Here is a 27135-nt window from a genome sequence, read left to right on the forward strand (position 1 = left end):
TGTGATTCAGGTACTTCAACTTAATTCGATATCGTTCGATTTAGGTGGTTTCTGGCAAATGTTTATCGTAGGTAGTGATCTGCCCCAAGTCTTGCTTACATAGAGAATGCATATTATTAATTATTTCGATTCAGGCGTTTCACAGTTAAGGGGTTAATCGTTTCTGTCTTGTTTCCCAGGGGAACGTTCTATGTTCGTTCCTCAAGGATCCGCGTGTTTTTTTAACGTTACCACCGATTTTCGTTTCATAATGTCCGTACCGATGGATCTCGCGACTAAATCCCATGAAATTGTATTTTTCCCAAAGCTCATCGATTTAATAAAGTTATTGATGATAAACGCCTTTGTAAATTATGTCAGTTACTGCGTCATGACATATATGTATAAACCCTTGAGAATTTAATAAGACCATTTGCATTGTTAAGAAAACCGTGCGTCCAGATCATATCCCTTGACCCACTGACGATCGCCCTTGCTCCACATTCATTGGTCCCCAACGTGTATTTCAATAACATAATTATAACTAGACTATTCCTGAACGCAATAACGAAAATTTTTCACCCAATGAAGTCAAATTATTATTTTTCCTAAGCAACCTATACAACCGAGACAAAATTAACACTTCAAGAGAAAATGGCAGATAAATCATCACGAACCAATACTCTTACGGTCCTCAGTGGGTTAATAATTACGACTCATATTCTTGAATCAGTATCCAAAATCATCTGGACATAAATTCATGAAACAGTCCACAGAATACCTATTCGACCTCTTACAGTCCACTTTCTACGATTATCATTATTATAATTTCCACCTCTATCTATGAGTATCTGCTATGTACCAAGAGTATTTTCCCATCTTCTCGAATACCTTTCTACCTTTTCTTAAATCCACCCACCCACGATTGTCGCAGTAACCGATTTCTGTCGCGTTCCAGACGGCGCGACCATGATGAACAGCTTATGCCCGATGGAGTTCGTCGACACGAAGAATTTCATGCCCTCGCCGGTGATTTTCCGACCGCGTGTGCCACGAATCCGTTCCCAAACGTTGCAGAACTACATGTGCGGCGAATGTGGCAAAGGGTACAAGTGGATGGCCAATCTGCGCAGACACCAGAGGCTCGAGTGCGGAAAGCTGCCGAAGCATCGCTGTCGACTATGCCGAAAGGAGTTCTACCGAAGATACGAGCTGACGAATCACTATAACACGAAGCACACAGCCGCCAACGAGTACGAGAACACGGAACAAAAAGATCCATCCACGGGCTGGACCGATCGTTTGACTTAATTCGTCACAGATACTGTCGATCGTTCCTATCTTACCAATAGTACAGTATTACGTCGATCATTGTCTGACTGATTCTACAGGATTTTTGTCAGGGCGCTAACCCAGTTCTTGACAATGATCGATGGAACACTGTACTTTGTAAATTGAGGATCGTGACCCTGAACGAAGGGCGAAATCTTGATAAAACTTTATAAACCTATCTACCCATTATCGTAAGAAATAATTAAACGTCAATTATCGATTCTGATAGTTCTCGACGTTTCTACTTAGACTGTGAGCGAATCGTGATATAATTTATTGTACCATTATGTTCTTAAGTTATTTTCAACAACGACTGTATTCGAGGTATTTGTAACTAGCCTCTCCAAGAATCCATTCATCATTCTCGTATGCCCAGATATATCTTTATACCCATTATTTATACGATACGATTGATATCATAACTTATTTATATACGGTGTTAGCTGTAGCGTGTGTGATTTAGAAAGAACTGCATTAAAGGAACTTACTTCGTAAAACACAACCACAACGCATTTTTCACTATCTTCGTTCACAACATCGATCGTGATCGAACAAACATACAGAAAGGTATAAGAGAAGTATATATGTCTTTCGATAAATTTACGATCGAATAAAAAGTGTCGCTTTGTATTCTTTCTCAACATGTAAGTTCGATATCTGCGAAGACGATACAAGAAGACTGCGTTTTAATGCCGAACAAATTTCATACCACGAACATTAAATGTATCAGCGACGTCATTTTGCCCCCCCCCCCCACACCCCACGTTGCATGTTCATCCCCGTTCAACGAGCTTACGCCATTTTTTCGTTGTTTTTCGATATACATTAACGCGAAGTGTTCGTTTCTTCGCAGGGAATCACGGGGAGGCGATCGATTGGTACCTGAAGTCCGAATACGAGACGTCGCAGACCCTGTTCGAGTTCGTGGCCAGCAGCTACGACTCGCCGGAAGTGGAGGAACGGAAGAAAACCACGAAGACGGTGATCTGCGAGGAATGCGGCAAGAGCTTCTCGAGGCTGGACAGCCTGCGACGTCACGAGAAGAATTATTGCAAAGTGAAAGGGGAGAGACTGTTCTGTCGTTTCTGCGGCAAGACGTTCGTGAAACCGTTGGCGTTTATCACGCACGTGAAATCGATGCACTCGGCCCTACTCGCGATCTCAAATCCGCAATCGATGATGCAGTGAATCTCGTCGTGATACCAGAAATCTCAAAGATTTTCTTCGATTAGCCTATTGTTCGAAGCCTGATATACACTTGGATTGCAAAATGTTGAAAAGAAAGTTTGCAAAACAGTCGACATTGTCTGTTTCGCATTGCATTGAACATTTGTCTTTTTATAATTTTGTTTTCATGCTGTTCGCAAACAGCACACGAAGAATTACAATGTTTCCGAGTATGGATATTGAACTTTAATTACTGTTCCAGGGAATCTTCTCTTTTCATTATTAAGGTGCGTATCCACTTGTTGCGTGTATCGTGATATATCGTATCACCATTGTGTATCAATTTGACGGGTGGGGGGCAAGTATTGCATCGTTGCGTATGAAAATATGATACAATACGATACGATACGATGATACACAAACGGTGATACGATACCAGGATACGCAACAAATGGATACGCACATTTAGACTGCGAATGTTTACGTATTTTTGATATGTACCATGTGCACAAGATACAATGAAACAGAATCGAATCTCTTATTACACTTTTGTCAATTCGTCTGTGACGAATATTTGAGTTTCCATAAACATTCACAGTCCATTATTCACTTAGCCACACGTAGGAGAGAGCGTTCTCGTGGACAATTTCTTTTTTCACTTTGTAAATCATTTGTACGAAGAGAATCAAACGCGACGGAATAGTGTAACAATGATCTATATATACGTATTAATAAATCTCTTTGTAACGTGCGTGTCGTATTGTAATTTTCACGACAAGAGACTTCCAGGATCTCCTTGATCGAACTGTACCCGTTAACTGCTGCCGTAATCGCTGTACCTTCGCAGCAACACGTGCCAGGATGTATTTCACGAAACTATTAACGGAACTAAATAAAATAACGACACATACACCGACTCTTTCATAAGTAGAATGGAATTCCCTGTGAAATCATCCCTCTGCTTCAGCCGCTAGAACGTAGCCCTCCTCAGTAAATAACGTCGATCGTTAATCCAAACTAACAATGTCTCGTGTCCATCTCCCACGTAAAAAAAAAAAAACACGTAACCAGCTAGACAGTGCCTCGACTTTTCTGCCCTGAAAGCAACGCAAGGTAACTCGGCCGAATGCATGCTTCTCGCTGTTGGCAAGAGTGACGTTCCTTTGTTAACCATGGTGATGTTCCATCAGAGATTTTAACAGAAACACGCTACTTTGCAGGCGAGAACACGGAGAGCAACGGCGATAAGGAGCAGCAAGACGACGACGTGTGCGAGATCTCGTTCCACGGACAGCTACCGATGAGCTACCTGCTGTGCGACTCCTCGATCCTGACCGTCGAGGCGAACACATCCCAGAAAACTGGGAGGACCGGCCAGCAGTTCCGTTGCGACGGTTGCGGCCGTGGTTACACGCGTATGGACAGCCTGAAACGGCATCAGACCAAGTGCGACGCGTCATTAGAGAAGCTGCAAGAAGAGGTCGAGTGGTTGCATCGGCAGAAATTCTATTGCACTCAGTGCGGCAAGGGTTACAAGAGACTGGACACGCTGAGGAGGCATCAGAGGCTCGTTTGCGGGGACAAGGAGACAACTAGCTCCTGAATTCCTCGATCTTACGGAGTTTACCGACGAATTTCAGATAGCGTTTAACCTTTTAGCTATGGCGAGACTAAACACGGATTGCGCAGAAACGACATTAGTACAGAAATTGGTGTTCGATGGTTTTCAGTTTACATTTCATCACACTTGCTTTGAAATCAAATTAGAATTGAATAAGTTTCAACATTTTAATATATTTTCATTTGAAAAATGTTAATAATACAATATGAATACACATAGCACATGACGCCTTAAAGACGCCCTTTTTATGACTAGTTTAGGTTCAGGAGCCTTTAAGCCGCCTTCAAGGCGTTATTGGGCGTCATTTGCTATATGGGAAATGATATATATATATATATATATATAATGGCGTACCGTTCAAAAAAATTACAGGAAAGCCACTATAGTGGCGTACCATAGCTAAAAGGTGAAGAGTGTGGTAGAGAAAGTAATTTTGTAAATTTAGTCTCTAATGCATTCTAGATGCATTATCCTGGACGTGTATGGTATTTTTTAACGCTGTAACGATAGAACCAGCGTCAATATTTTCAAACCAATCCAGTTCGATTACCCTGACTCATTTTACTGTCGTCCACATACACATACACACACACACATATAGGCAACGAAACATTCGGGCCTAACGTTAATTCCTAAGATGATATATTGAATAAAATAGATTTCTACGAGAGTCATGAGAATTGATGAGACGGAGAGGAAGTAAGCGTCCATGATAAATCTTTATCTAACGTTAGTCCGATAGTATAGTTGGCCTGATCAAGATTGAGACCAGTAGATAGGGTGAATAATAGTCAGCCTAGAAAAAAGGAGATTCTTAGGAGACTGATCATTTAATTCTGCTCGAAGACCAAGAGGACGCTAATTGTGCTTCCTTGATCGCGTGATTTCTTACAACCGGGGCATTGTAGGTCCCCAATCTAGATCGACCAAACTATACGAGCTCGTTTTTATCACAACATTTGTACCTGTGCGTGTACGTTCATTAAGAAATATAAACAAACCGAAAGTTAATACTACACGGTGCCTGTTTTCCCACATTCTTGACTCTCCTTTAGATACGATCGTTTTCCATAGCTAATGTATCTGTTTTGGTACAATTTCGCTGGCCCATTATCGTTACTGTTTCTCCTTTTCCCGCAGGTGAAGAAGAACCGCTTGAATATGACGCGTTGTGGATGCTGGAGAAGAAGGCGAGAAGCATAGGCGACGAGGCCATGTTCCAGGACAGACCGTATAGGCGTAGACGACAGCTGACAGACTTGGGACAACCAGAGAAACGAAGTTACAAACGGGACCCGTTGTTTGTGGCCGTGGAACAGTCATATGCGACGCATTACGTGTGCACCGATTGCGGGAAGGGTTACAGACGGATGGACAGCCTGAAGAGGCACAAAAGGGTCGATTGCGGGAACAAAGAGAAACAATTCTCGTGCGATCTATGCGACAAGAAGTTCAAGTATCGATACTCACTGAAACATCACGTTACCATGCATCATGCAATGTGAACATTAAGCTTCATCGGTATCGCTTTATGATTCTTCGTGATCCGTATCCGCCATCTTGGAATTCGGAAGAATTCCCATGTGACATTTTATTATATCGAATATTATCGTATGATATTTGACTGTAGTACATAAAATAACTACAAGTAAATTTGGACTAGCACCCGAAAATTGGGACTGAAGTCCCGGGTGCTTGTAAAGCAGAGAATTTGATTTTAAATATGGAATCAAACCCGGTGACTGATCATCGAATCATTTAGTTCTGTTCGAATACCAAGAGGACGCTAGTTGTGCTTCTTCGATCACGTGATTTCTTGCAACCGGGGGCATTGTAGGTCCCCAAACTAGATCGACCAAACTATACAAGCTCGTTTTTGTGAAAACATTTGTACCTGTGCGTGTACGTTTATTAAAATACGTAATGAAACCAAAAGTTAACACTACACGTTGCGTGTCTTTTAACATTCTTGACCCTCCTTTAGATATGATTTTTTCTGTAACTAGTGTATATATTCTGGTACCGTTTCACTGGCCCATTATCGTGACCGTTTCTGCTTCTCCCGCAGATGTCGAAGGGACGCCTAAATACGACCCGTTGTGGATGCTGGAGAAGAAGACGCAAGGCATTGGCAACGAGCCCACATTCCAGGAGAGACCGTACAGGTCTACGACTATACGACACTCGACGGAATCGAGACAACCGGAGGAATACAGTTACAGAGTGGAGCCGTTGTTTGTGGCCGTGGAACAAACATATGCGACGCATTACGTGTGCACCGATTGCGGGAGAGGTTACAAATGGCTGGACAGCCTGAAAAGGCACCAAAGGGTCGAGTGCGGGAACAAAGAAAAAAAGTTCTCGTGCGATCTATGCGACAAGAAGTACAAGTATCGATATTTACTGAAACATCACATTACTGTGCATCACGCAACGTAAACATTGAGTTTCATCAATATGGCGCATGATTGGTCGCGATGAGTATCCGCCATCTTGGAATTCGAAAGAATTCCCTCGTTACATTTTGTTATATCGAATGTTGTCGTGTAATATTTGACTGTAGTACATAAAATAACGTTTGATTCAGGGCTGAAAATAGTCTGCGGGTGCTCTTATGACAATTTGTACAGTAAAAAATTTGGTTTAGAACCCGAAAATTGGGACTGAAGTCCCGGGTGCTTACAAAGCAGAGGAATCGATTTTAAACATGGAATCAATGTCGGATGTAGAAAAGGAGACTGATCATGGAATCATTTAGTTCTGTTCGCACACCTAGGACCTAGGGGACGCTAATTGTGCTTCGTCGATCGCGTGATTTCTTTCAACCGGGGCATTGTAGGTCCCCAATCTAGATCGACCAAACTATACAAGCTCGTTTTTATCAAAACATTTGTACCTGTGCGTTTACGTTCATTAAAAAAGCATAAAAAAACCGAAAGTTAACACTACACGTTGCCTGTTTTCTAACATTCTTGACCCTCCTTTAGATATGATAGTTTTCCGTAGCTAATGTGTCTGTCTTGGTACCATTTTGCTGGCCCATTATCGTTACCGTTTCTGCTTCTCCCGCAGGTGTCGAAGAGGCGCCTGAATACGACGCGTTGTGGATGCTGGAGAAGAAGGCGCGAAGCATTGGCGACGAGGCCACGTTCCAGGACAGACCGTACAGGCGTAGACGACTGTCGACGGACTCGAGACAACCGGAGGAACAGGGTTACAGAGTGGAACCGTTGTTTGTGGCCGTAGAACAAACATATGCGACGCATTACGTGTGCACAGATTGCGGAAGAGGATACAAATGGCTGGACAGCCTGAAGAGGCACAAAAGGGTCGACTGCGGGAACAAAGAGAAACAATTCTCGTGCGATGTATGCGACAAGAAGTTCAAATATCGTTACGAACTGAAAAATCACGTCACCGCGCATCACTCAACGTGAACATTGAGTTTCGTGTGTTGTACAGTATGGCGTATGATTCTTCGCGACGAGTGTCCGCCATCTTGGAATTCGGAAGAATTCCCTTGTGATATTTTGTTATATCGAATATTGCCGTATAATATTTGACTGTAGTACATAAAGTAACGTTCGATTCAGGACTGAAAATAGTGTGCGGGTACTCTTGTGACCATTTGCACAGTAAAAAAATTGGATTTACACCCGAGAATTGAGACTGAAGCCCCGGGTGCTTACAAGTCAAAGGAATCGATTTTAAATATGCTCTGCTTTTCGGGAAGGAAATACTAATGCAACAGCGGAGATTTTTTATTTTTTATTTTGATTCGATAAAACTTTTACTGGTGTGTTTGTTGGAGTTTTCTGATTCAAATGACACCAAACACGGCATAACTTGGATCATATTTACTTACTGATCGTTTATGGCATTTAATTAATATTAGTAAATAAATATAATTCAAGTTATATCGTGTTTGGTGTTGTTTTAATCAGAAAAATCTCACCAATACATTAGTAAAGGTTTAATTGCAGAAAAAGATAAACAATTTTCATCGTTGTGTTAGTATTCTTTCACTGATACGCGGGCATTTAATCTTTTTTAGGCTGTCGTTCGGAATGTCACCGATGTGTGACATTCTATAATTGACTGGTTCCATGGGGCTAGCCCCCTAATGGTGGGGATGAACGCCATGTGCTTACACTGTACAGTAAATCCTCGATGAATATTCGAAGGCTCCTCAGCACTGAGCAGGAGAGGTCCCAAGGTGTGACGCTGACTTTTTTTCATGAGATTTGGCACAGTGATAGAGCTTGGAATTCTGAATAAAATATTTAATGTTCAGTGCCAAGGAGCCTTCGAACACTCGCCGATGATTTACTGAATATTGTTTCGGGTACTAATCCAAGTCTTACTGTGATTAGTAGTTAAAGTTAATTGTCCGGCAATGGAATGGTCTGCTGGACGTCCAAATGCCGGAGCTGGGTTATTTTTCACCCGAAATAAAAGGGTAATGCCCAATTATTTGCTGGTGGTTTTACTTTTGATTAGATACCTTGAGGACTCGGATGGAAAATGATCCAGCTCTGTCATGGTCGATATTCGTTTAGAATAATTCGTTAATGAATTACAGTTGTACAGAATTAATCACCACTGATTTCGAAGTTCTCGAGCGATTATATGTATATATAACTTGATGAATGTTGTTGATAAATATCGATGAACGTGAATGACCCTTTTTCTTCTGTATTTTATTATCCTTCAGTAATAGTTCCAATAAATCTCAATTGTGACTAACGCCCATTTTTAATGCGTAATTCGTGCACGAAGCGATCAGCAGCTTCATCACTCCTGAATGGTTCGTTTTTAGTTATGGAGACGTAATTTTTTTCAGGAAAGCACTGGTTGGCTAAGGATCCGCCCTCGTTGTCGTGTGAAAACGTGTCGAAACGACGACCGAAGGAGAGCTATCGATGCCAGTGCGGGCTGACTTACAAGTACACTGGCAGTCTGCGAAGTCATCAGTCGACCTATTGCGGCCAATACAGGAAACGACACGTGTGCCATCAGTGCGGCATGCGTTACAATCAATACTACGAGTTACAACGCCATTTTGTCATTAATCACAAGAAACGATAAAATGAATTTCTCTTTTGTTCGTTTTTTTTTTTGTTACAAACATACACGATTTTTAAACAAATTTAGATTGACCTGATATACATATTTTGTACAAATGATTAGAGATTACTCGAATTATTTCAAAGACATCCCGTTTCTTTTCATTCGATTTGTAATCTAATTATTTCTTACTTTGAATCTTTCATTTCCGTGCCTTATATTCGGCGATTGATACTCACACATTATTTTCTATTCTATTAGATTAGTGTTATTCAATTGTTTATAACTGAACCCACTGGAAACCCCCCAAAAAACTCGGAGAAGATGAGAAGAAATTAATACCGTATCTCTCTGGTTTGACGCTTGTTTCCGTTTCCATTCTAATAAAATTTATTCGATAGTTTGGTATACATTATTATTCCTGTTTAACCGACGGTTCAATAGGGGAACCCAAAAAGATTGTAAATTCCAAGGAAAAGAAAATAAAGGTGTACATTTCGATGTTTATTCTCTCTCTCTCGAAATGTGTATTATTCCGAACAACAGCACCGTGTAATTCCGTTTCGTTTGGTATTTTGAATATTCGGGTAGACAGTCGATGGAATAATCACTAAATGTTGCCTTTCTTTCTTTCGATTTCAGATACGTTGTCCATATTGCAGCTGCCGTACGCGATGTCCGTGGATTTTAAACCGTACGCTTCCGCCACGAGCCAGTCCCAGCATCAAGGGGATGGAAAATGTTCAAGGAAGGACGGTGGCGCGACGAACGTTTGTTTCGGTTGCGGGAAAAGGTACAAATGGCGGGACAGCCTGCTGAGGCACCAGAGGGTCGAGTGCGGCAACAAGGAAAAGAAATTCTGTTGCGCACTCTGCCCGAAAAAGTTCTACCATCAGTACAAATTGAACGAGCACTACCAGGGCCGTCATAAGTTACCTAAAATCCGTTGAAGACGAACCCGTTTGAAGGGATTTCTTCGTGTTATTCGGAAATTTCGTAATGCCTGAAAATGTTCTCGGTGGACCGAAAAAAAATATGGCGTGGATGGGTCATCGTGTTCGAACCTCTTGTGATATACGCGTATTTTAATTAAAGTAATCTATACGGCGGAGAACGATCGAAACGTCTGAAGTCAAGAAAAAAAAAGAAGTGTCCTTCGGATTGTGTAATTTGAATTGTAATACTCTGCAAAAAGTTTCGGATGATCCATGTTTGCTGTTCTGGCGTTGGAAAGCCTTTGAACGTTAAGGAATGTTCCTTGAGGATAGGCTATTAATTGAAACACTCGCTGCGATTCCTCGATGCTTTATGTTTTTAAGTAGCGAACTAACAGTCAAGTTCGTCGAAAATGAGATCGTAATAAGACTGCATTGATTGTATGTAAATATAAAAACATTTTCGTTAGTTTGATTAGAACACGCTATCGCTCAAAATTCTGGGACCATTATTCGAGGAGAAGCGAACTTTCATTATTTTTTATTAAAAATATTTAGTTGGACTTCCTCTACTTTTTCTTTAGAAGACTGTAAATATTACAAGTGACTCCCAAGTTTTTGAGCAATAGTGTTCCATTAGAAAGTTTCTTTGCGATCCTATTTTTCTTTTCTTCTCAATTAGAATAAGCATTCTGAGTAATGAACAAATTGTAAATTTTTCTAATCGATTTATACGTACACTGTAAGTTCCGATACCTGAATCTCAGAGGAGAGAGTTTGTAAATCGCGGTTTCATCGTTGTACTTATCTAACAAATATGTGGATTCTATTTTCACTAGTTTCTGTTACTAGTTAATCGAACCCACGACGTTTCATTCCTTGTCATCGTTATCGATACACTTTACCGAACATTGTATCCGAACTGACGACCTCGCTCTCCTGTTTCTGGAATAAAACGAATTAATTGAAACTGTATTTCGGTTTAATGATTCGAGCGCTGCGATTAAAACGAGCCACGGCGCCACGGAGAATTCTGATTGTGTTACGAAACGTGTTATGGTTAATCGTAACTCGACGATTCCCATGAGAATTCCATCTACGTAATCCGTTCCACGAGTCTCATGTTCATTTAACATCCAATCATCGACAGAATGAAAAATCTAACATTTATCGAGGGTTTTGGTGACTTACACTGACACTCAATAGATTCAGCTCGAATACTATCAATCGCTACTTCAATTTGCTTCGACTCCAATGGCTTCTAATAATTTCTGCCTCGAAGCCACTTTGTCATTGATGATTAAATATTAATAATACGATTGTACCATCTAGTCCTGAACTCGAAACAAGTGCTCGGTTCACCAAAAGCCTCGAACTCACGTTCATCGTAGCCTGACACCCTGGAGGAGAGCTGTTGCTAGTCCGATCATCCATGTGATTGCTTTCATTGTAAACCGGTTGAGTGTAGCCCGACCTGTGCTTTGTGTAAGTTGTCACGGGACACGTTTGTTCTACGGCTAACATCCGTGTGTAACCATCGTCACAGAATCGTTGGATACGAGCGCGTGGACCGGACGGAATGATACTGATCCTCTTATCTTGTTTCTAGACCGGACCTACTCGCCAGGTGCGGCGATCGAGTGGTACTACCAATACCAGACCCTGTACCTGCGCATGATGGCGAAGAAACAAATGGCGGAGAACGCAGCCACGGAGCTGGAGAGTAACGAGAACGATCAGGACATCGATGGCTGCGCGATCGAGCCATTCCTGGATGAGAAGATGTCGGAGAAAACGTCGGAGAAGGCGTCGGAGAAGACATCGGAGAAGATGTCGGAGAAGACGTCGGAGAAGAAGATGGCCGACGCTAGTGGAAACCAAACGGCCCTAGGAACTCGCGATTCCTCGGAGTACTCTTGTCCACGGTGTGGAAACGCTTATTTGAGGCTTCATTCGTTAAACAGGCATATTAAGTTCGAGTGTGGCGTCGAACCACGATTCGAGTGTCCTGTGTGCCACAAGAAGTCGAAGCACAAACACAACTTGATCTTGCACATGAGGACGCATCAGAAGCCTTAATTCGATAGATGGAAATCGAATGTTATGACTATGGTGGTTGATACAGGGTGAGAGACACCTAGACGAATACACCTGGATACCTCTGTTACTATTAAAGTTAAGATGAAAGGTACTGTTGAGACTTAAGGTTGTTTTGAGATGATACTATAATTCGTTGGATTCATTTTCTTATGCATTTTAGTGTAAATTAAAAATATTCTATTGACATGAAATTTTTGTTTAAGGAATATACTCTTTTTATCTTCGAAAGTTATGAAGATATTGGGGTATATATGTATAGTTTTAGATATGTCCTGTGTGTATCAGGATATCGTTGTGTTTGTGTAAAATATTTTTCGATTGCCCTGACAGATCGGTGCAAATATTGTCGACCACGAAAGCCCTACCGTTGACCGTAAGAGAGATACAGTAGGTATCTGTATAAATAGGCAGTTCATGATTTAGAAACAATCTTGAATCTAGTTAATTTTAAGAGAATATACAGTACATGGTGCTCCAAAATGATATGATCAGGATTTATTAATGTATTTCGTACGTAGAGCTGAAAGGAAAGTGTATAAATATTTAACCAATAACTGTTTTCCAAAGAATCATTGAACCGATAATGATCGATTAACAAGCAGATACCTTGTATATAAATCGATTTCACAGAGTACATAGTAACTCGAAGAACTTCAATTTGATTTTTGTTTTCTTCTGATTTTTTGCGAGTGATGCCTTCCAAAGAAGTAAGTTTAAAGTGCAATATGAGTCTGAAACTGCTATGAAGAATATTATTTTTATTAGTACCAATTATATTTACATTTCTCGTTAAATGAATCTAGACATTCATATTTTGTCAATTAATGCTTAGAAAGGTGCTTCCACTTTTTTGTTTTTCTACAATAATCAAATTATCATTTTGATTTTCTTAAAAGACATGTTCTTGACGAACATAATTCATAGTATAAGTCTCGTTTTCGCGTAGAAAAATGTTGAGTTTGTACTTAAAGTTTAATCATCAGTTAACAATATCGTTTTTACGTTATGTTTATATCTGTTACATATTTCTCTTTACAACCCCGAAGCAGAGATCTTGAAAATTTCCAGAGCTAGGCACAATTTTTGATCGATGAATAATTCCAATGATATGTTCGTAAAAAAAATGTCTCGAATAATCAATTATTCGAATGAAAATTCTGCTAATCTCGGAAATTTATTTACCACTTTTGTTACCGTATATAGACTGACTCACTGCCATTTGTTATTTCGCGTTTACCGATTACGATTTTCGATTTCCCATTCGAGATCGCATTTGTTGGATGTTCTATAATGTTAACAATTAAATCGATCCTCACTTTTGCGTACACTTGTTAACTTAAAGAAGTGTGCAGCAGAAATTAAGATTCCTGTGAATACGTGCAATGTGGCCGATCGTGAGTGCGCAAAGCTTACACGTATTCATAATACGCTTACACCGAACACGTTTCTAGTGCCAGTAATACAGAGAGTCTGAGAGGGAAGAAGTACGTTAACAAAGTATACGATTACATTTTACAAATAAAAGAATATTACGTGTTTATGTAAATTATAACAACCTCATATAGATATAAAGCAACTGTAAAACAGTGGAAATAAATATTTTGTACTTTACAAGACAACATTCAACATCGATCAACCTAATGTATAAAACTCCCAAATCGTATCATGCCCCCCCTAAATCTTTCGTTACGATCTTATTGACTTCATTTATACAGAATCCCCCAGGAAACATAATACAGTAATACAAATTTATATTTCGTAGAAGTATGTTGGTAACTGCATGTTAGCGATGATTCTTGACCATGAGGGACAGTTCGAAGGAAATCAAACGGCGTTCGCCATTCGATCTCGATTTTCCAGCTAGTAATAAACAACAATGTATTCATTTTTTTCGTATCACAAATAGCATGGCTCGATGTAAGGTCCTCGAACGTTCCCGTCTTATTTTCTCGTTTTTTTTTTTTTGTTTCAATGTTACGTTGCCGCCAAATACGCTTCTTCCGTCGCCGTCATCCCCATATTTTGTCCGTCACAGTCGAACACGTTTTACCGATTTCTCGAAATGATGTTACAGTGTGGAAGATGCTGAAGGATCTGGAGGACGGACCACCGTTCCTCTGTCCCAAATGCGGCCGCACGTACTCTCACAAGTGCAACTTGACGAGGCATTTGCGGCTCGAGTGCGGCGTCGGGCCGAGATTTCAATGCGCTTGGTGCAAGAAGCGGTTCAAGCATCGGCATCATCTGCGGGACCACCAGAGGATCCATCTTGACATGAACTGCACGTTCGAGTTGCGACACTGAAACGTTCTATCACTATAGTTTCAACTGTTCGCCGATATTTATTTATCGTATTCGATTACTTATTTATATATTTACTTATTCGTACTCGGTGACGTTTCGGCATTGATCTTGTAACGAGGAGACACTTGTTATAAATGGGGAAGAATAGTTTATTTTTATTGACCGAAATATTTTAGATTCAACATTGAACAGGGAAGAATTCATTAAGTTGTCGCGGCACTTTTCAATTTTATTGTGTACATATATATAATTACATGTAAAACGATTCGTGTTTACCTGATAAGTCTGTTCTACATCGTTCGTACTTAGTTTAGGTTTATGCGAGTCGCGATGGTGGTCGGAGGAATGTTCGAACGTGATATTTCTGCAAAGTAGTAGGTACGTTGGTAGGAATTATTTTACAAGACTACAAAGAACGACTCGATGTGTACTTTTTATTCTGACTCTGTTGCTGCGTTTCTTTCATTAGAACTTTATCCTGGTCATCACTGTGAATCGCGAGTATCCTTGAATGAAAGGGTAATTTTGGTGAAACTACAAAGTATATTGGGCATATTAAGACGTTGACTGCCGAATGATTCTCCGTAAAAGATTTGAAGAACATTGGTACGTTTATTGTACTTAATATTTTATCGTAGACTCTAATAATTCTCATTTTAAACACCGGACTCCTGTCAACTGTACGTAAATCACGCGACAGACAACGTGTTAAGACACCAGTGGCCGCTCCGAAAGAGTATTCGTCGCGAGAATACATTATTTTTCTGCTCACCCTGTACATAACGTAACAGAAGTACTTAAATCTGTAACTCGAAGGAGACCAGCGAATCGGATTATTATACGATGTGTCTAAGGGATAAGGATTCGGGGGCTAAAGTATTTTCGATGTTTGTGATCAGTGTGATTGTCGCGTTTGTGCCAAAGAAAAGGTATTATTGAACTATCTATTAGCGTGTAAGTCGGAATTGTACACCGAGCGTAGCAACGATATAAGTATACATATATACGGAATATGTACGTGGAGACTGGAAATTGATACGCGTGTACAGAAAATGCCAGGTGACAGTAAACGAATCCGTCTCAACTTTCTTTGTAGTCCGGTGCTGAACTTTGTAGTCCCTCGATAAGTGCTCGTGTTTGGGGAAAAAAGATATTTCCGAAAGTTGGAATACATATACTCCAAAAATACAAGATTTTTGTTGATGAAATATCAAAATCGATGTGGATTTCAATGATTTCGTCTCGATGGTTCTAAAACGAGCAGTTATCCAGGTACTATCTGTATACAGAGGAGGGTGTCTCAAAAGAAAAGAAAGCTGATTTGAGATTTGATATGCAGAATTGTTTTTGCTATCGTAATCCTTTCTTTTTGAGACAGCCTGTACAATAGAAGAGCCAACGAATCAACGGCTTGGTAGCATAGATCATCGAACGAAAAGACGTTTCAGAATTGCAAATACCTCTTAATTGTGCCAAAGATATGCCCTAGTTTTTACGTTCGAGAGATCAACGCAATAACGAGGAATACATACTATATTACACGGATAATAGTGCAATACAAGCGACACACTAGATGAACCAGAGTTCCTATCTGTTTTGAATACAGTATATATTAAAACGCCAATTGTTCGTTTAGAGATTCGAATTGTAATCAAAACTAACATCTAAATCTCAAGAAGCTCGAGGACAGAGACAAGAAAGAAGGAATTAATTTTAATTCATCTGGTCATTCTAGTATTAAGTTCGCTTCTAAAGTTCCCCTATAAAAAGAACTACTGCTTCAATTATGACGAAGATAATGAAATGTTAACGCAAAATTATATTTCGCATCGATCTTACCTACAGACGCTTATCTTACTATATACGGACGAAAAAAGAGAGTATTTTATTCTAGTTTGCCTACATTGTTAAGAAACACCAGCGTTTAATAAAAATGAAAGAAAGGAAAAGCTTCCGAATGTTTACTCACGGTAACACTGTCGCAAGTACAAGTTTATATATACGAATCTGAGTGTCCGTTCGGAATCTGTAAATCGTAACATCGACCGGCGAAATCAACGAATCACAGTTTAGAGCGAAACATTAGTTATGATCATTAGAAGCTTAGGTGTCCGCGATGATAGAATGCAGCGTGTTGGTTAAGTAGTTGATCGATTAAGTTCCGGCTATTGTACGCCAAGCTTTACAAGTTCCTTTAATGTCCGTAGCACGAATAATCACTGTGTACAGAGTTTAGAGTTTCACGAGAATAGCGCAAAAGGTGGTCTTTCATAGAGACAGAGTAAAAAATGACACAGCTTCCGGCTGTGTCGCAGGCCTGCTGTTTATTTCGATCGTTCGACGGGATATCGATGCAAGATGAGTGAGTTGCGTTTACTTGACAAAAGACATGTACCTTCGCAGAAGAAAAATAAATTTACTTTTTACGAAAGAAATTTATCTCATATCGTTTCTCAGGTCCAAGACAGATAGATGGAATCACAAGTTCTGCATCTATTCACCTTTCACAATAAACATTATAAATAACTTAAATCTTAATTATCTAATACTATCGGTATTAAAATCCCTCGGCGGATGAATTCGTACTTCAGCTTAGAACTATTATCTTAACCCTTTCAGACCTGGTGGTCATATTTATGAACATAAACTTGATGATCTTTTATCTATGAACTTTGATATCTTTTAAAATAATGGAGATATGTAATTAAGATAATCAATAAGTTGCGTACATCTAGCCCACCCTATATGGTGCTGCGTCGTGCATATAAACGGAAAGCGTGTAGGTAATTGGCTCGTTAATTGATTAGTTCCTAGAAATTTGGTCATCTAAATATATGTATTTCGTCTGTGCTTCGACATCGAATTGGTGGACGATACAATATCGACCGCCAGTAAAACCGGACTCTACCCTCAGTCGGTAAACTAACCAGCGGACGTTAAGCCCACCGAAGCGCGTAACTGAGATTCCCAGTGGCCCACCAATATTCAAGGACGAATATATTTTTCATTATTCAATGTCACATACCGTAATGAAACCACACGCAATGTAATCCCACCTCCAAGAACCACCGACGAAGCAATTGCGAATTCCAATTCGACGCGTATCTCCGATAACGGAACACTTGCTTCGACCAATTGCGTCACAAGATGATAACACGCACAAAGAAGTGTTTCGCAATTAAAGTCGATTTTGGTACGAATTGCATCATATCATCATCTGACCTGCCACTGGAAATCCAAACACATAGAATAAGATCCACATTTCCACCTGAAGATGGTCCCATCGTAGGCGCGTGGCGTCAACGTGGAACGCACGTGCACCCTATCTATCCTCTATGAGGCCCCATTGCAATTTATCGGTCGACCTTGAGTGAAGATCCAGACGATTTTCGCGAGTTAGGTTTTTGAAAGAGTCGAGGACAAGTCGTGGATAAAGAGGATCAAGGAAGCCCAGGACGATCTCCTGTGATCCTTTTTTTTTCGATGATGACCGCTACCACGCTGACGTCTATTGTCCAGGATTGGATCTTTACCTGTGTGTATGTGTGTACCTGTGTGTGTATGTATATACGCCGACGTGCGATCCAGCAGGAACCGCCGCGCGGGACCAGAAAATCAATCCCGGAACGTCATGCCGTCGTGTGTATCAACATTGGAAAATCAATGGGCAACTCGTGACGTAGGAGTCCCGCCTCAGGACGGGCCAATCGGACGGCCGTCTCTGTCCCCCACCGTCGCAAGCTTTTACACCTAACCACACGGCCGCCGGCGTGCTCATTCCGTAGCAGACAGCTGCCCAGACCGGACGCGCGTGTATTCGAACGTCGTTCAATTGTTTGTTTCTTTTTTTTTCCTCTTGAAAAGGCAAGCCACACGCCAAAGAGGCGCGCTATCCGTGTGAAAGCGACACGACCACACTGTGTATGCAGTTTTCCAGTCGACACCTAGGAGATCAACACACCGACCGCGCGTCACAACGTGTTTACCTTTGGACTTGAAGGGAAAATCCTGATTGAGGCTGCACGAAATTCCGAGCGTCGTCGAAACTTGTAACGAAATATAAAGATTCCAGAGAAAAGAAACACACACGTACACGCACATTATATACAGAGCACACAACGAAAGGCACGATCGATACGAATCATAACAAACAACGCTTTAAGGCGGAAGAACACATCGTTGTCAGGACATCCCGCACGCTGTATTTCCGGATAGAGGGAAAATTCGCGCACGTGTTTGTTTGTTGTTGATCGAGAGATACCGCTGCTGCTTGGACCTTCGGTGATAAGAGAAGAACCCAGGGTGTGCACCATTGAAGCTGAGCGCGGTGCGTACGAATTGTCCCGTGGGGGGAAAACCGTCCGAGGTTTGAACTTTCTAGAAGAACCGAGAGAGACAGACGGCGGCGGCGGCGGCCAGAAGTGTAGACCGTGAGAAAGGGATAATACGGGCCATCGAGAGGGATAGAGAGAAAGAGAGTGCGCGTTGCTGACGAGAGTGTGCCCTGACTATCGAGATGGCGTTTATGATGCCTGTGGTGAAAAACGAGTGGGACATTTACAAGACTAACCGCAACCGGCGATCCTCGGAGTGTTCCAATCCCCAGGCCTGTCGCAGCAGGAAGGTGAGTCTCTTTTAACTGTAAAAAAACATTCGGCTGTCAATAGTTTTATTGTGAAGCTGACAGCGCTTCGTTAGAACGGTTTTGGAGTAACTGTTTCGGGTCATTCGAAGATCTTTAGTCTGAATGGTCTGTGGGCTCTTTGTATGTTGCTAAAAGACTCAGAAAGTAAATAGAACTTAGTTCCGGTACTAGGTTCGAATGAAAGTCTCAAGGATCTTCCTATTTTGAGGACTGAGACGAATGTTTCTTGTAGGACTCATTTTTAGAGATACTGTCGATGTAATTTTAGTAGTTTTACTTGAATAAGATCTTCCAATTGTAATATGTAGAAGATGACAGTTCCAGTAGTGTGTGCACTTTGACACGTAGCGCGTGGAGGCCGAAGATGTAGTAAATAATCAAAGGGGCTAACCGTTGATAAAACAACACGCGACGTAGAAATTCCATTGTGCATAAAATCTTTTCAACTTTCATTAGCTACTTTATCACGTAGTTATGTTATTTGTATTATTTTTTATATAAATCAGGTGAAAAGAGTATTCAGCTCGGGCAAACAGTTCTGGCCAAGAATTCGGTCAATTTGCGTTTCCGTTCGGTCGCTGCGAAAGTTCGAGCAATAGGAATTCGATCGTCCGGATGTTCGTGGCTTCAGGAACAGCTAATAAGTACGTGATATCATAGAGGGACAAGTGAACGGAACCGGTTCCCGGTTTTGCCGAAACGTTGAAGCGTGCGTCCTCGCACAGCCGGGAGGAGAAGAATCGTCAACGATTGTTTGGCATTCTGGCTCGCTCGCGCGAACGGCGCGACGCGTCGAGCGGATTTAAACTGCCACGGATATTTCGGCCGTGCCATATAGGATCGAGGGAATGTCGATCACAAAGAATTTCACGCTTAATCAGACGGTTAATTACGCGCGACGAAAAGCTGTCGCGTCCCCCGTGTCGAACGGGACCGACAGAGAAGACATCGAATTTAGTTTCGTCTGGCGCGCGCCAGATGAAGTAATCCATGTTGACAATCTTACGTCGCTGACGAAGGTAAACAGGGGAAGAAAAGAAAACAGTGCAAGTTTAGGTTAGATCCTCGTGAAATGAGTCCTCCTTTGATTCCATTTGGGTTAGCTGGAATTTAACCGGCTGGACTTTGATACTCTCGCGGGGGAAAAAAAGGAAAAGTCATCGTTTTCATTGTTTCAATGGAGGACGGTGGGAGGGATCGAGGCCAATGGAGGAAAACGATAATTATGGAACAACAGACGATAATTTGACGGTTGATTATTGCAGATATGACTGATTAAAGAAAGTATAAATTGATACATTGCCTCGAATCGGAAATACACAGTGCACACATTGTGTAGGAAGTAATTTTGTGAAATGAGTGGTTGCTTAGGGGACCCTGAACACTTGACAGCTGGTCTTTATGCTAATGGATGCGTGAGGTCAGTTTCGTTGAAATCGATGGAATTTCTATATCCACTGTGCGATAATAATAACTACTGACTTAATAGCCTCGAAGAGCTAATAGAATCGTTGAATATTATCGTTGAATGTTAAGTTATTATTATCGTTAAATGCATCCCGGACAGGTCGGAATAGGTCGTTTTTGCACCTGACGGTTGAACGAAATCTCGTCGGGCGAACGCCTCCTCAATGGCGTGTGACGTACGATTGCACAACTTTGATTCGCAATTTCGTAATGCGCCGCATGATTTCTTGTTACGTGGTCTCTTCTTATCTGACACACGGTTTATTCATGCTATAATCCGATATGTCACCGATAACGCAAGCCAGGTTTCTCCAAGTGTCAGTGTGGTATTCGAGAATTTCAAGTAAATTGATCCGGATCCATTGGTTGTAAAATATCTGTTACCGTTAGGGAGACGATTTTTCCAGCAAAAAACGGAGACCAGATGATAACGAACGGGTACAAAGTGCCCTTGCGAGACGCAGATGGAAAAGGATCCTGTGCGCTTGATTCTGCGTCGCATTCTTGCCCAGCTACTTTCTTTCACTTCGTGTACTGTATCGTGAATGGGGAGCGATGATCGTGAGTAAACAGTTGGTATGTTTTCCTTGTGAGAGAGAATTTAGTACAATTTTTTATTAGATTATATAAAAATTAACTTTTACTGTGTAAACGTATGTACGCTACTCTTAACCCTCCATACGCAAACATATTTTTTGCACTCCGTAGACAAACTGGGTGTCGTTTATTTCCATTTGTTATTTATGCAGGGTAGGGCGGCGAAGGTTCGCTACCTGCTAGTTTTCGAAAAACCCAGACCTCTCTGAACTATGGTGTTGAACATTAAGGGTTAAATTAATTCTCATTACAATTACATTTATATTTTATATTTATGAATTTGATATGTGTATAACACAGTTAAAGTGTTAACTTATGTCAGCTGATAGTGGACCATTATTTACCCATTTTGGAATATATGTACTTATACTTAAAGACTATCGACATTTTCATCAATTAATCTCGATTGAAGTTCCCCCCATTTCAATTCCACTGTATTTCGAAACTTCCTAGAGAATGTTCGTAAGCCCTGACGGAGTCCTATTTCGTCGACGGGTGTGCTTATAGACAGAGACGGAGAAACGCCGCGAATTGCGTGGAGCTACAAATCGTGTTAATCGATAACTACCGGCTTGAGAGAGATAGTTATCGGTCTGTGAATTGCTCGGCGCGAAAATTGCTGGTCTGGCAGTGTTCTGCCGTTGCTCTTTCAATTATGAGCACAGACTCCTGTCCCCCTTCCCCCCTTTCTCTCGACGCTCTAACGACCAGCAGACCGCTACCCCCTACATTATTCTATCATCAGGGTATCATAGTAAATCCCCGATAAATGTTCGAAGACCCCTCGGCACTGAACATTAACCCCTTGCACATTAAACCTCGTTAAATGTATCTGCTTATTAATGCAAGGAGTCTTTGAACGCTCATCGAACATTTACTGTATTTTCATTTTGGTGTTGAAGTCCACGTGTCACGATTCGCTTGTGTGTCAGTCGGATTACGGAATCGGCGCGTAACCAGAGGGAACGGGAATCCTGCGGCGAGAAATTCGCAGTGTCCGTGGTCATGGCGTGCACGTGCACACGTGTGTGCGGCTTTGATTGCTCCGATGCAGTCGTTCGTCAACCGACTTGATCCTCTCTAGTCGTTCCACCGATGATCGAGGTCTTCTGGGGTGAACATTGGAGCAACCCCTTTAACGATGTCGTTCGATTATTCCACTCTAACGCGTTCCCCCCGTTTTTTCGTCCTTCAAACGTTTAGAGAAAATTCGAAAGTCCGACGAAGTTTCGCGGAATCGTGGAATCTTTATCGTCGAATATATGACTCGTAGAATTCAAAGTGAAAGTAGCCCAGGACTTGGTGTTTCGTCTATCGACATTCACGAGGTTTATAGAAGACAAATTGTGTAATCCGTGTTGTACGACACGACGAATTTTACACAATTACGGTAATGTTTCTTGTTTGAAATTAATGGACCAGGTGTGTCAATTTTTGATGGAATTTTATGCTTCGAAAACGATCGAAGAGACAGTGGATTGCGAGAATTTATTACGAGTAAGTTTCAGAGACGTATTGAGTTCATCGCAATTTCTTCTTCCATTTTGTTTCGATAATAAGCTGAGAAATTGAATTATTCAATTTACTCAATGTACATAATGCGTCACGCATCGTTGAACTTGGGATGGGCAGCTCACAGTCGAGTCTTCTACACTGCGTGGCATAACTATAAAACCATCCTAAACTTTTCAATCCACTGTATTGTGGTTAAAATAAAAACGATCCAATATTACGTGTCTCCCTCGAATATATATTTTCATACTTCCGGGGGAGACTCTGGGTAGACACAGGTATTAAAACCAAAGGAAGCGTTCTGCAATCTTTTGACAAGTATCGTCAAAAGACGGTCAGTTCAATACTGAAATTCTAACAAGAAAATCTATGTTTCTGATTACAGGTGTCAGAATGCTCAAAATCAGAGGGACCGTCGTTGTCAACGTCTCCCGGCTCGGACTTCTTGACGTCCCCGGCCCATCGTTCGGTGCCGCTCACCTCCCGTCATTTCTCGAGAACGTCCTCGAGGGCGTCTCAGTCCTCGTTGCAGAGCCCGAGCAAAAGTACCGGCTCCTCGCCGCCGAAAACGGGGAGCTCGAGCTCGCTGAACAAGTTCCACAATCGTCTGGTGGACAAGCTGAAGCGATCGTTGAGGAAGGCTGAGGAGTGCGGCGAGGATCAACGAAACTTGTCGTGAAACAGCCAGGGGGTTTTGGGCCGGCCACCAATCCCCGGCTCGAAACCGATCGAGATCCGACGCACCTCAGCACCCGTGACCGCGACCGAGGCGAGCAAAGACGGGGTGGCACGATCGTGCCCGGATCCGCCGGCGTCGGCATGGTAGAAGAACACCTGGCTAACCGGAAGAAGATGAAGAAGAAGAAGAAGAAGAAGGTGATGATGATGAAGAAGAAAGAAGGAGGGAGGAAGTCCCTGCGTGTCGTTCACCGATGACGAGGATCGGCCCTGTGATAACCACACGCTTGGTGAGGAACGGTCCTCGCTCGAGGATCTAACCGTGGGCATGACGTGATGTTGTGTTCGATTACGACCTGTCTGGAAGAGAAGACAGGAAAGGAAGACAGAAGATAACGAAGGATAGAAGCTTGAAAACCAAGGATTCAGAAGACACAGGACTGACGTGAAAGAGATCTCCTTGGAGACGAAGATCCGAAGTACCAACGGGGATTGAATTGAAGATCAAGAAACACAGCGCCCTCGAGAATATTCCCTCCGGTCTGCTTGGACCGCGAGCGAGATGAGGATGGTCTCTCGTTCGAGAGACGTTCCATCATCGTTGGCGTGCTGACGGTGGTCGCCGTTCTCTAGGCAGCCGAATATAACGTAACCAGTAGGTTGCCGTGTGCTCTCTTCTCTACGTTTCTTCTCCACAGCGACACACGTCTCGCGAGATAAAAAAAAAAACTTGCATTCTTTTCATTCGATGAAATATATAGTCCCCACCCCTCCCCATTTTGGACTCCGTTGCTCAACGGAGAGAATCTCGGACGAACGGGTGACCAAAAAAAAAAAGGGCCAGTTGCACTGAGGACGGAATCGGATTGGGGGCAAGATCGATCGGTTGTCCGTTTGTTTATAGTTTATAACACGAGCGAGAGAGTCGATGCACGCCCGCGGCTTCCCTTCCCAATCCGTCGAGATCTATACAAAAAAAAAAAAAAACAAATCCGCGAGAATTCAGAAAACCCGTGCTGATGATTCCTTTGGATAACTGTGAGAATCTGTTTAGGATGACGGAGAGAAGAGATTTATTAAGAGAGAGAGCGGCGGAGGGCGATGGTTCTCTGCCATGAAGAAGAAGAAGATGATGAAGAGGTTGTGCTGGAGCTCTTTTCTTACGAACTCGCTGGAGCTCCTTTCTTATGACTTGCTGGAGCTCCTTTCGCGAGCGAAGAACAATTTACGAGCTTGGGAACATAACTGAACCAACGGAGAAGAGAGACGAGTGGAAGAAACCAACGAAAGAGGTATAATAATCGTGACAACGGGAATATGGTCGTCGTTGGGGTGCACGTGTCAGAGGTGTATATAATAGAGGCGTAGAATCGCGTACGGGTTCGTGGCCAGCTCTCGGGATCGATATAATAGAGGATCTCGGGGAGTCCAGACCTAAATGAAAAAGATTGCTAGTTCCTTCGTTGTACATTTATCGCGCGTGTATAGAGTTTTAACTGACGAGGTTTCTTGTAATCGTTGCTACTACCGCGCACGAACACACACACACACAGCTTTTTTCCGCTGATTCGAGGACTCGAAAAAACGCGGGAATCGATCGTGTGCACGGATAGATACAAGTCTACATTTTTCTGATTCGAGTATCTAAGCTCCGGAGCTTCTGTTGAACAAACCTACTACACTAGATTTCTACTAGTAACTATGTACTATTCTACCCGATAGAATTCCTTCTCTCGCTTGAGTACACACTTTGTTGTCAGTTTTATGCAGGGTGACGCAAAAAGATAGGACAATCCGCAACATGTAAATTCTCCTTGCAAATACAAATCAATCAGATCTGCACATACGTGTGGCCGACTGCTCAGCTGATTGGAGTTCGTTCAACTGCGAATATCTCGGAAACGGAGCTTCGGATTACAAAACGATAAAGGACTTTTTGATTTTTATTTGCAAGGAGAATTTACATGTTGTGGATTCTCCCATCTTTTTTAAACACCCTCTATACGTACTTACTCTTTATCGTTTGTCCGACTGTTAACTCGAACAACACAAAAAAAAAATAACGTCTTGCCTTTAATCGTACAAATGGTGATCATGATAAATGTGTGTGTTTTTGAAGCATTAGGACACGCAGAGATACCGAAAGAGCGGTATTACGCTAGCTGCCTACCGATGGGGATAGTGTGCGCGTGTGTACGAAAAAAAATTGCGTACAGGATATTACACTAGTACGTGAATATTACGTGTTATAAGTAGGTACACGATTCACAACGGACGCGTGTCACACGAATCCTCCGGATGAGCCAGAGAACGGAAGCCTAAGAAAAAGACTTAAACTTTTACCGCGTAAACCACGTTCAAGGCGAGATTAGCTGTACTTATAACGCGTAAATATTTATTCGAAGGTTTCTTTTTTTTTTTCTTTTCGTTAACTCGTTCGAGATCCACGAAACGATATATCGTTCGAGCTAATATTACTTAAAATTAGAGCAGAGTCGCGATTGGGAAATTCTAGTAACTGTGTATACCCTTTTATGAATTTGTTTACAAAGAGTATATTTTCGATACCGACTATCTTTTGAAGACTTTGTTTACATTATTAATAATGTTTCCTTTTTGATTAGCTCTAAATTAGTTTGGACCCTCCGACGGTACAAAATTGTCGAAAAAAAATTATGCTTCGTAGTAGTATTAAATACGTCGCCCGCCATGCTAAAATTCACCAACGGAGGCCACTAGAGAGGGTTAAAAACAAAAAAGAGTGTTCTTCTATTCGAATCTGTAATTGTTTCGACGCGAACCGAAAGTGTGTTCACGGAAGACTAGCTTAGACGACAGCTCCGCCGCCGTCGAAGAGAATATTTTCTTAATGGACGACGATCCCTCGCGACGTGGTGTGTAAAATTCGTTATTAGGCGTTTTTCCCTCTGTCCCGAGGTATATTCGATTTCCGATGTTTCGATTAATCGTTATACGGGAAGCATTTGTTGAATTCTTACATAGTATAACACTATTACTATAACGAACGGCCGAAGTATCTGAAAGATGATCCGGAAACGCGATGAAAGAAGTGTGTTCTCTTGAAAATTCGGACGCAGAACGACGTCTTTCGAAGGCAAAATCGAGTGTGTCAAAGTCACAGAGATGATAATACCTTGCCTGCGAATCTAAAAGATCGGAAAGAAAAAGAAAAGAAAAATTGTTTCCTTTTGCACCAAATTCTAGCGCGCTACGAAGAAAATTCGAAACCAAAGAGGAGCCTCTGGTTTCCATTCCTTTTCTTGATCAAATTAATCGTTTATTTTTTTGTTATGTATCCATTGTTTTTCGATTCGACAGTATTAAATGAAACCGCGCGTAGGATAGAAGATTCTAGTGTCTAGAATCTAGAATTCTAGACGGACCAGCCGACCAGAGCGACATCTTCTGCGTCCCACGTTTGCTGTGTATCCCATTTTGTTCTCTATCTCGCGTTCGCGCGTCGCGCCCTTCTTATCGTTTACGAAAATTCACGAACGAGGGAGCAATTAACAAACGATACCGCGTGTAACTCTGTGATACCGTAAGCTATAAGGTAGAATTATTTTGCAACGATCAAAGAAAACAAAACGACAAAAAAAGTAATGTTGTGAAAGGGGTGAAGAGAAGATCGAGGAGGAGGGTATAGGGGGAGATGTTATTGTTACGACGAAGGTTTCTCGTACGGGAACGCTTTGATTCTCTGTCGATCG

The 27135-nt window shown here is 41.8% G+C and overlaps 7 protein-coding genes across 7 annotated transcripts; all 7 read left to right on the forward strand.

Moving 5' to 3' along the window:
• The first annotated feature begins 951 nt into the window (after positions 1 to 951).
• Positions 952 to 2499, forward strand: LOC107191541 (zinc finger protein 283-like). The gene is made up of 2 exons (XM_015580604.1): positions 952 to 1279; positions 2165 to 2499. Exons 1-2 carry the CDS (start codon positions 952 to 954, stop codon positions 2497 to 2499), a joined length of 663 nt encoding a protein of 220 aa, XP_015436090.1.
• Positions 2500 to 3608: 1109 nt separating this feature from the next.
• On the forward strand, positions 3609 to 4081 carry LOC107191542 (zinc finger protein 227-like). The gene is made up of 2 exons (XM_015580605.1): positions 3609 to 3630; positions 3699 to 4081. The coding sequence occupies exons 1-2, from the start codon at positions 3609 to 3611 to the stop codon at positions 4079 to 4081; spliced, it is 405 nt and encodes a 134-aa protein (XP_015436091.1).
• A 701-nt stretch (positions 4082 to 4782) lies between these two features.
• LOC107191543 (zinc finger protein 227-like) lies at positions 4783 to 6538 on the forward strand. The gene is made up of 3 exons (XM_015580606.1): positions 4783 to 4798; positions 5240 to 5600; positions 6106 to 6538. Exons 1-3 carry the CDS (start codon positions 4783 to 4785, stop codon positions 6536 to 6538), a joined length of 810 nt encoding a protein of 269 aa, XP_015436092.1.
• Positions 6539 to 7088: 550 nt separating this feature from the next.
• Positions 7089 to 7536, forward strand: LOC107191544 (zinc finger protein 155-like). The gene is made up of 2 exons (XM_015580607.1): positions 7089 to 7101; positions 7172 to 7536. The coding sequence occupies exons 1-2, from the start codon at positions 7089 to 7091 to the stop codon at positions 7534 to 7536; spliced, it is 378 nt and encodes a 125-aa protein (XP_015436093.1).
• A 984-nt stretch (positions 7537 to 8520) lies between these two features.
• On the forward strand, positions 8521 to 10116 carry LOC107191545 (zinc finger protein 79-like). The gene is made up of 3 exons (XM_015580608.1): positions 8521 to 8533; positions 8943 to 9128; positions 9809 to 10116. Exons 1-3 carry the CDS (start codon positions 8521 to 8523, stop codon positions 10114 to 10116), a joined length of 507 nt encoding a protein of 168 aa, XP_015436094.1.
• Positions 10117 to 11778: 1662 nt separating this feature from the next.
• Positions 11779 to 12180, forward strand: LOC107191547 (longitudinals lacking protein, isoforms A/B/D/L-like). The gene has a single exon (XM_015580609.1). The coding sequence runs from the start codon at positions 11779 to 11781 to the stop codon at positions 12178 to 12180; it is 402 nt and encodes a 133-aa protein (XP_015436095.1).
• A 6120-nt stretch (positions 12181 to 18300) lies between these two features.
• Positions 18301 to 25448, forward strand: LOC107191614. The gene is made up of 2 exons (XM_015580690.1): positions 18301 to 19129; positions 23112 to 25448. The coding sequence occupies exons 1-2, from the start codon at positions 19022 to 19024 to the stop codon at positions 23403 to 23405; spliced, it is 402 nt and encodes a 133-aa protein (XP_015436176.1). The 5' UTR covers positions 18301 to 19021; the 3' UTR covers positions 23406 to 25448.
• The last annotated feature ends 1687 nt before the right edge of the window (positions 25449 to 27135 follow it).

This window comes from Dufourea novaeangliae, unplaced genomic scaffold, assembly GCF_001272555.1.
Source record: "Dufourea novaeangliae isolate 0120121106 unplaced genomic scaffold, ASM127255v1 scaffold228, whole genome shotgun sequence".
Taxonomy (NCBI): Eukaryota; Metazoa; Arthropoda; class Insecta; order Hymenoptera; family Halictidae; genus Dufourea; species Dufourea novaeangliae.

Bases quoted from the DNA above. Each gene is read 5' to 3' on its own strand.
- LOC107191547 (XM_015580609.1), top strand. From the start codon at position 11,779: ATGGCGAAGAAACAAATGGCGGAGAACGCAGCCACGGAGCTGGAGAGT.
- LOC107191545 (XM_015580608.1), top strand. The intron at 9,129-9,808 runs GTTACAATCAAT...TTTCGATTTCAG, and splicing joins GTGCCATCAGTGCGGCATGC to ATACGTTGTCCATATTGCAG.
- LOC107191614 (XM_015580690.1), top strand. From the start codon at position 19,022: ATGGCGTTTATGATGCCTGTGGTGAAAAACGAGTGGGACATTTACAAG. The intron at 19,130-23,111 runs GTGAGTCTCTTT...TTCTGATTACAG, and splicing joins AGGCCTGTCGCAGCAGGAAG to GTGTCAGAATGCTCAAAATC.
- LOC107191541 (XM_015580604.1), top strand. From the start codon at position 952: ATGAACAGCTTATGCCCGATGGAGTTCGTCGACACGAAGAATTTCATG. The intron at 1,280-2,164 runs GTTTGACTTAAT...GTTTCTTCGCAG, and splicing joins ATCCACGGGCTGGACCGATC to GGAATCACGGGGAGGCGATC.
- LOC107191542 (XM_015580605.1), top strand. From the start codon at position 3,609: ATGCTTCTCGCTGTTGGCAAGA. The intron at 3,631-3,698 runs GTGACGTTCCTT...GCTACTTTGCAG, and splicing joins GCTTCTCGCTGTTGGCAAGA to GCGAGAACACGGAGAGCAAC.
- LOC107191543 (XM_015580606.1), top strand. The intron at 5,601-6,105 runs GTGAACATTAAG...TTCTGTAACTAG, and splicing joins GTTACCATGCATCATGCAAT to TGTATATATTCTGGTACCGT.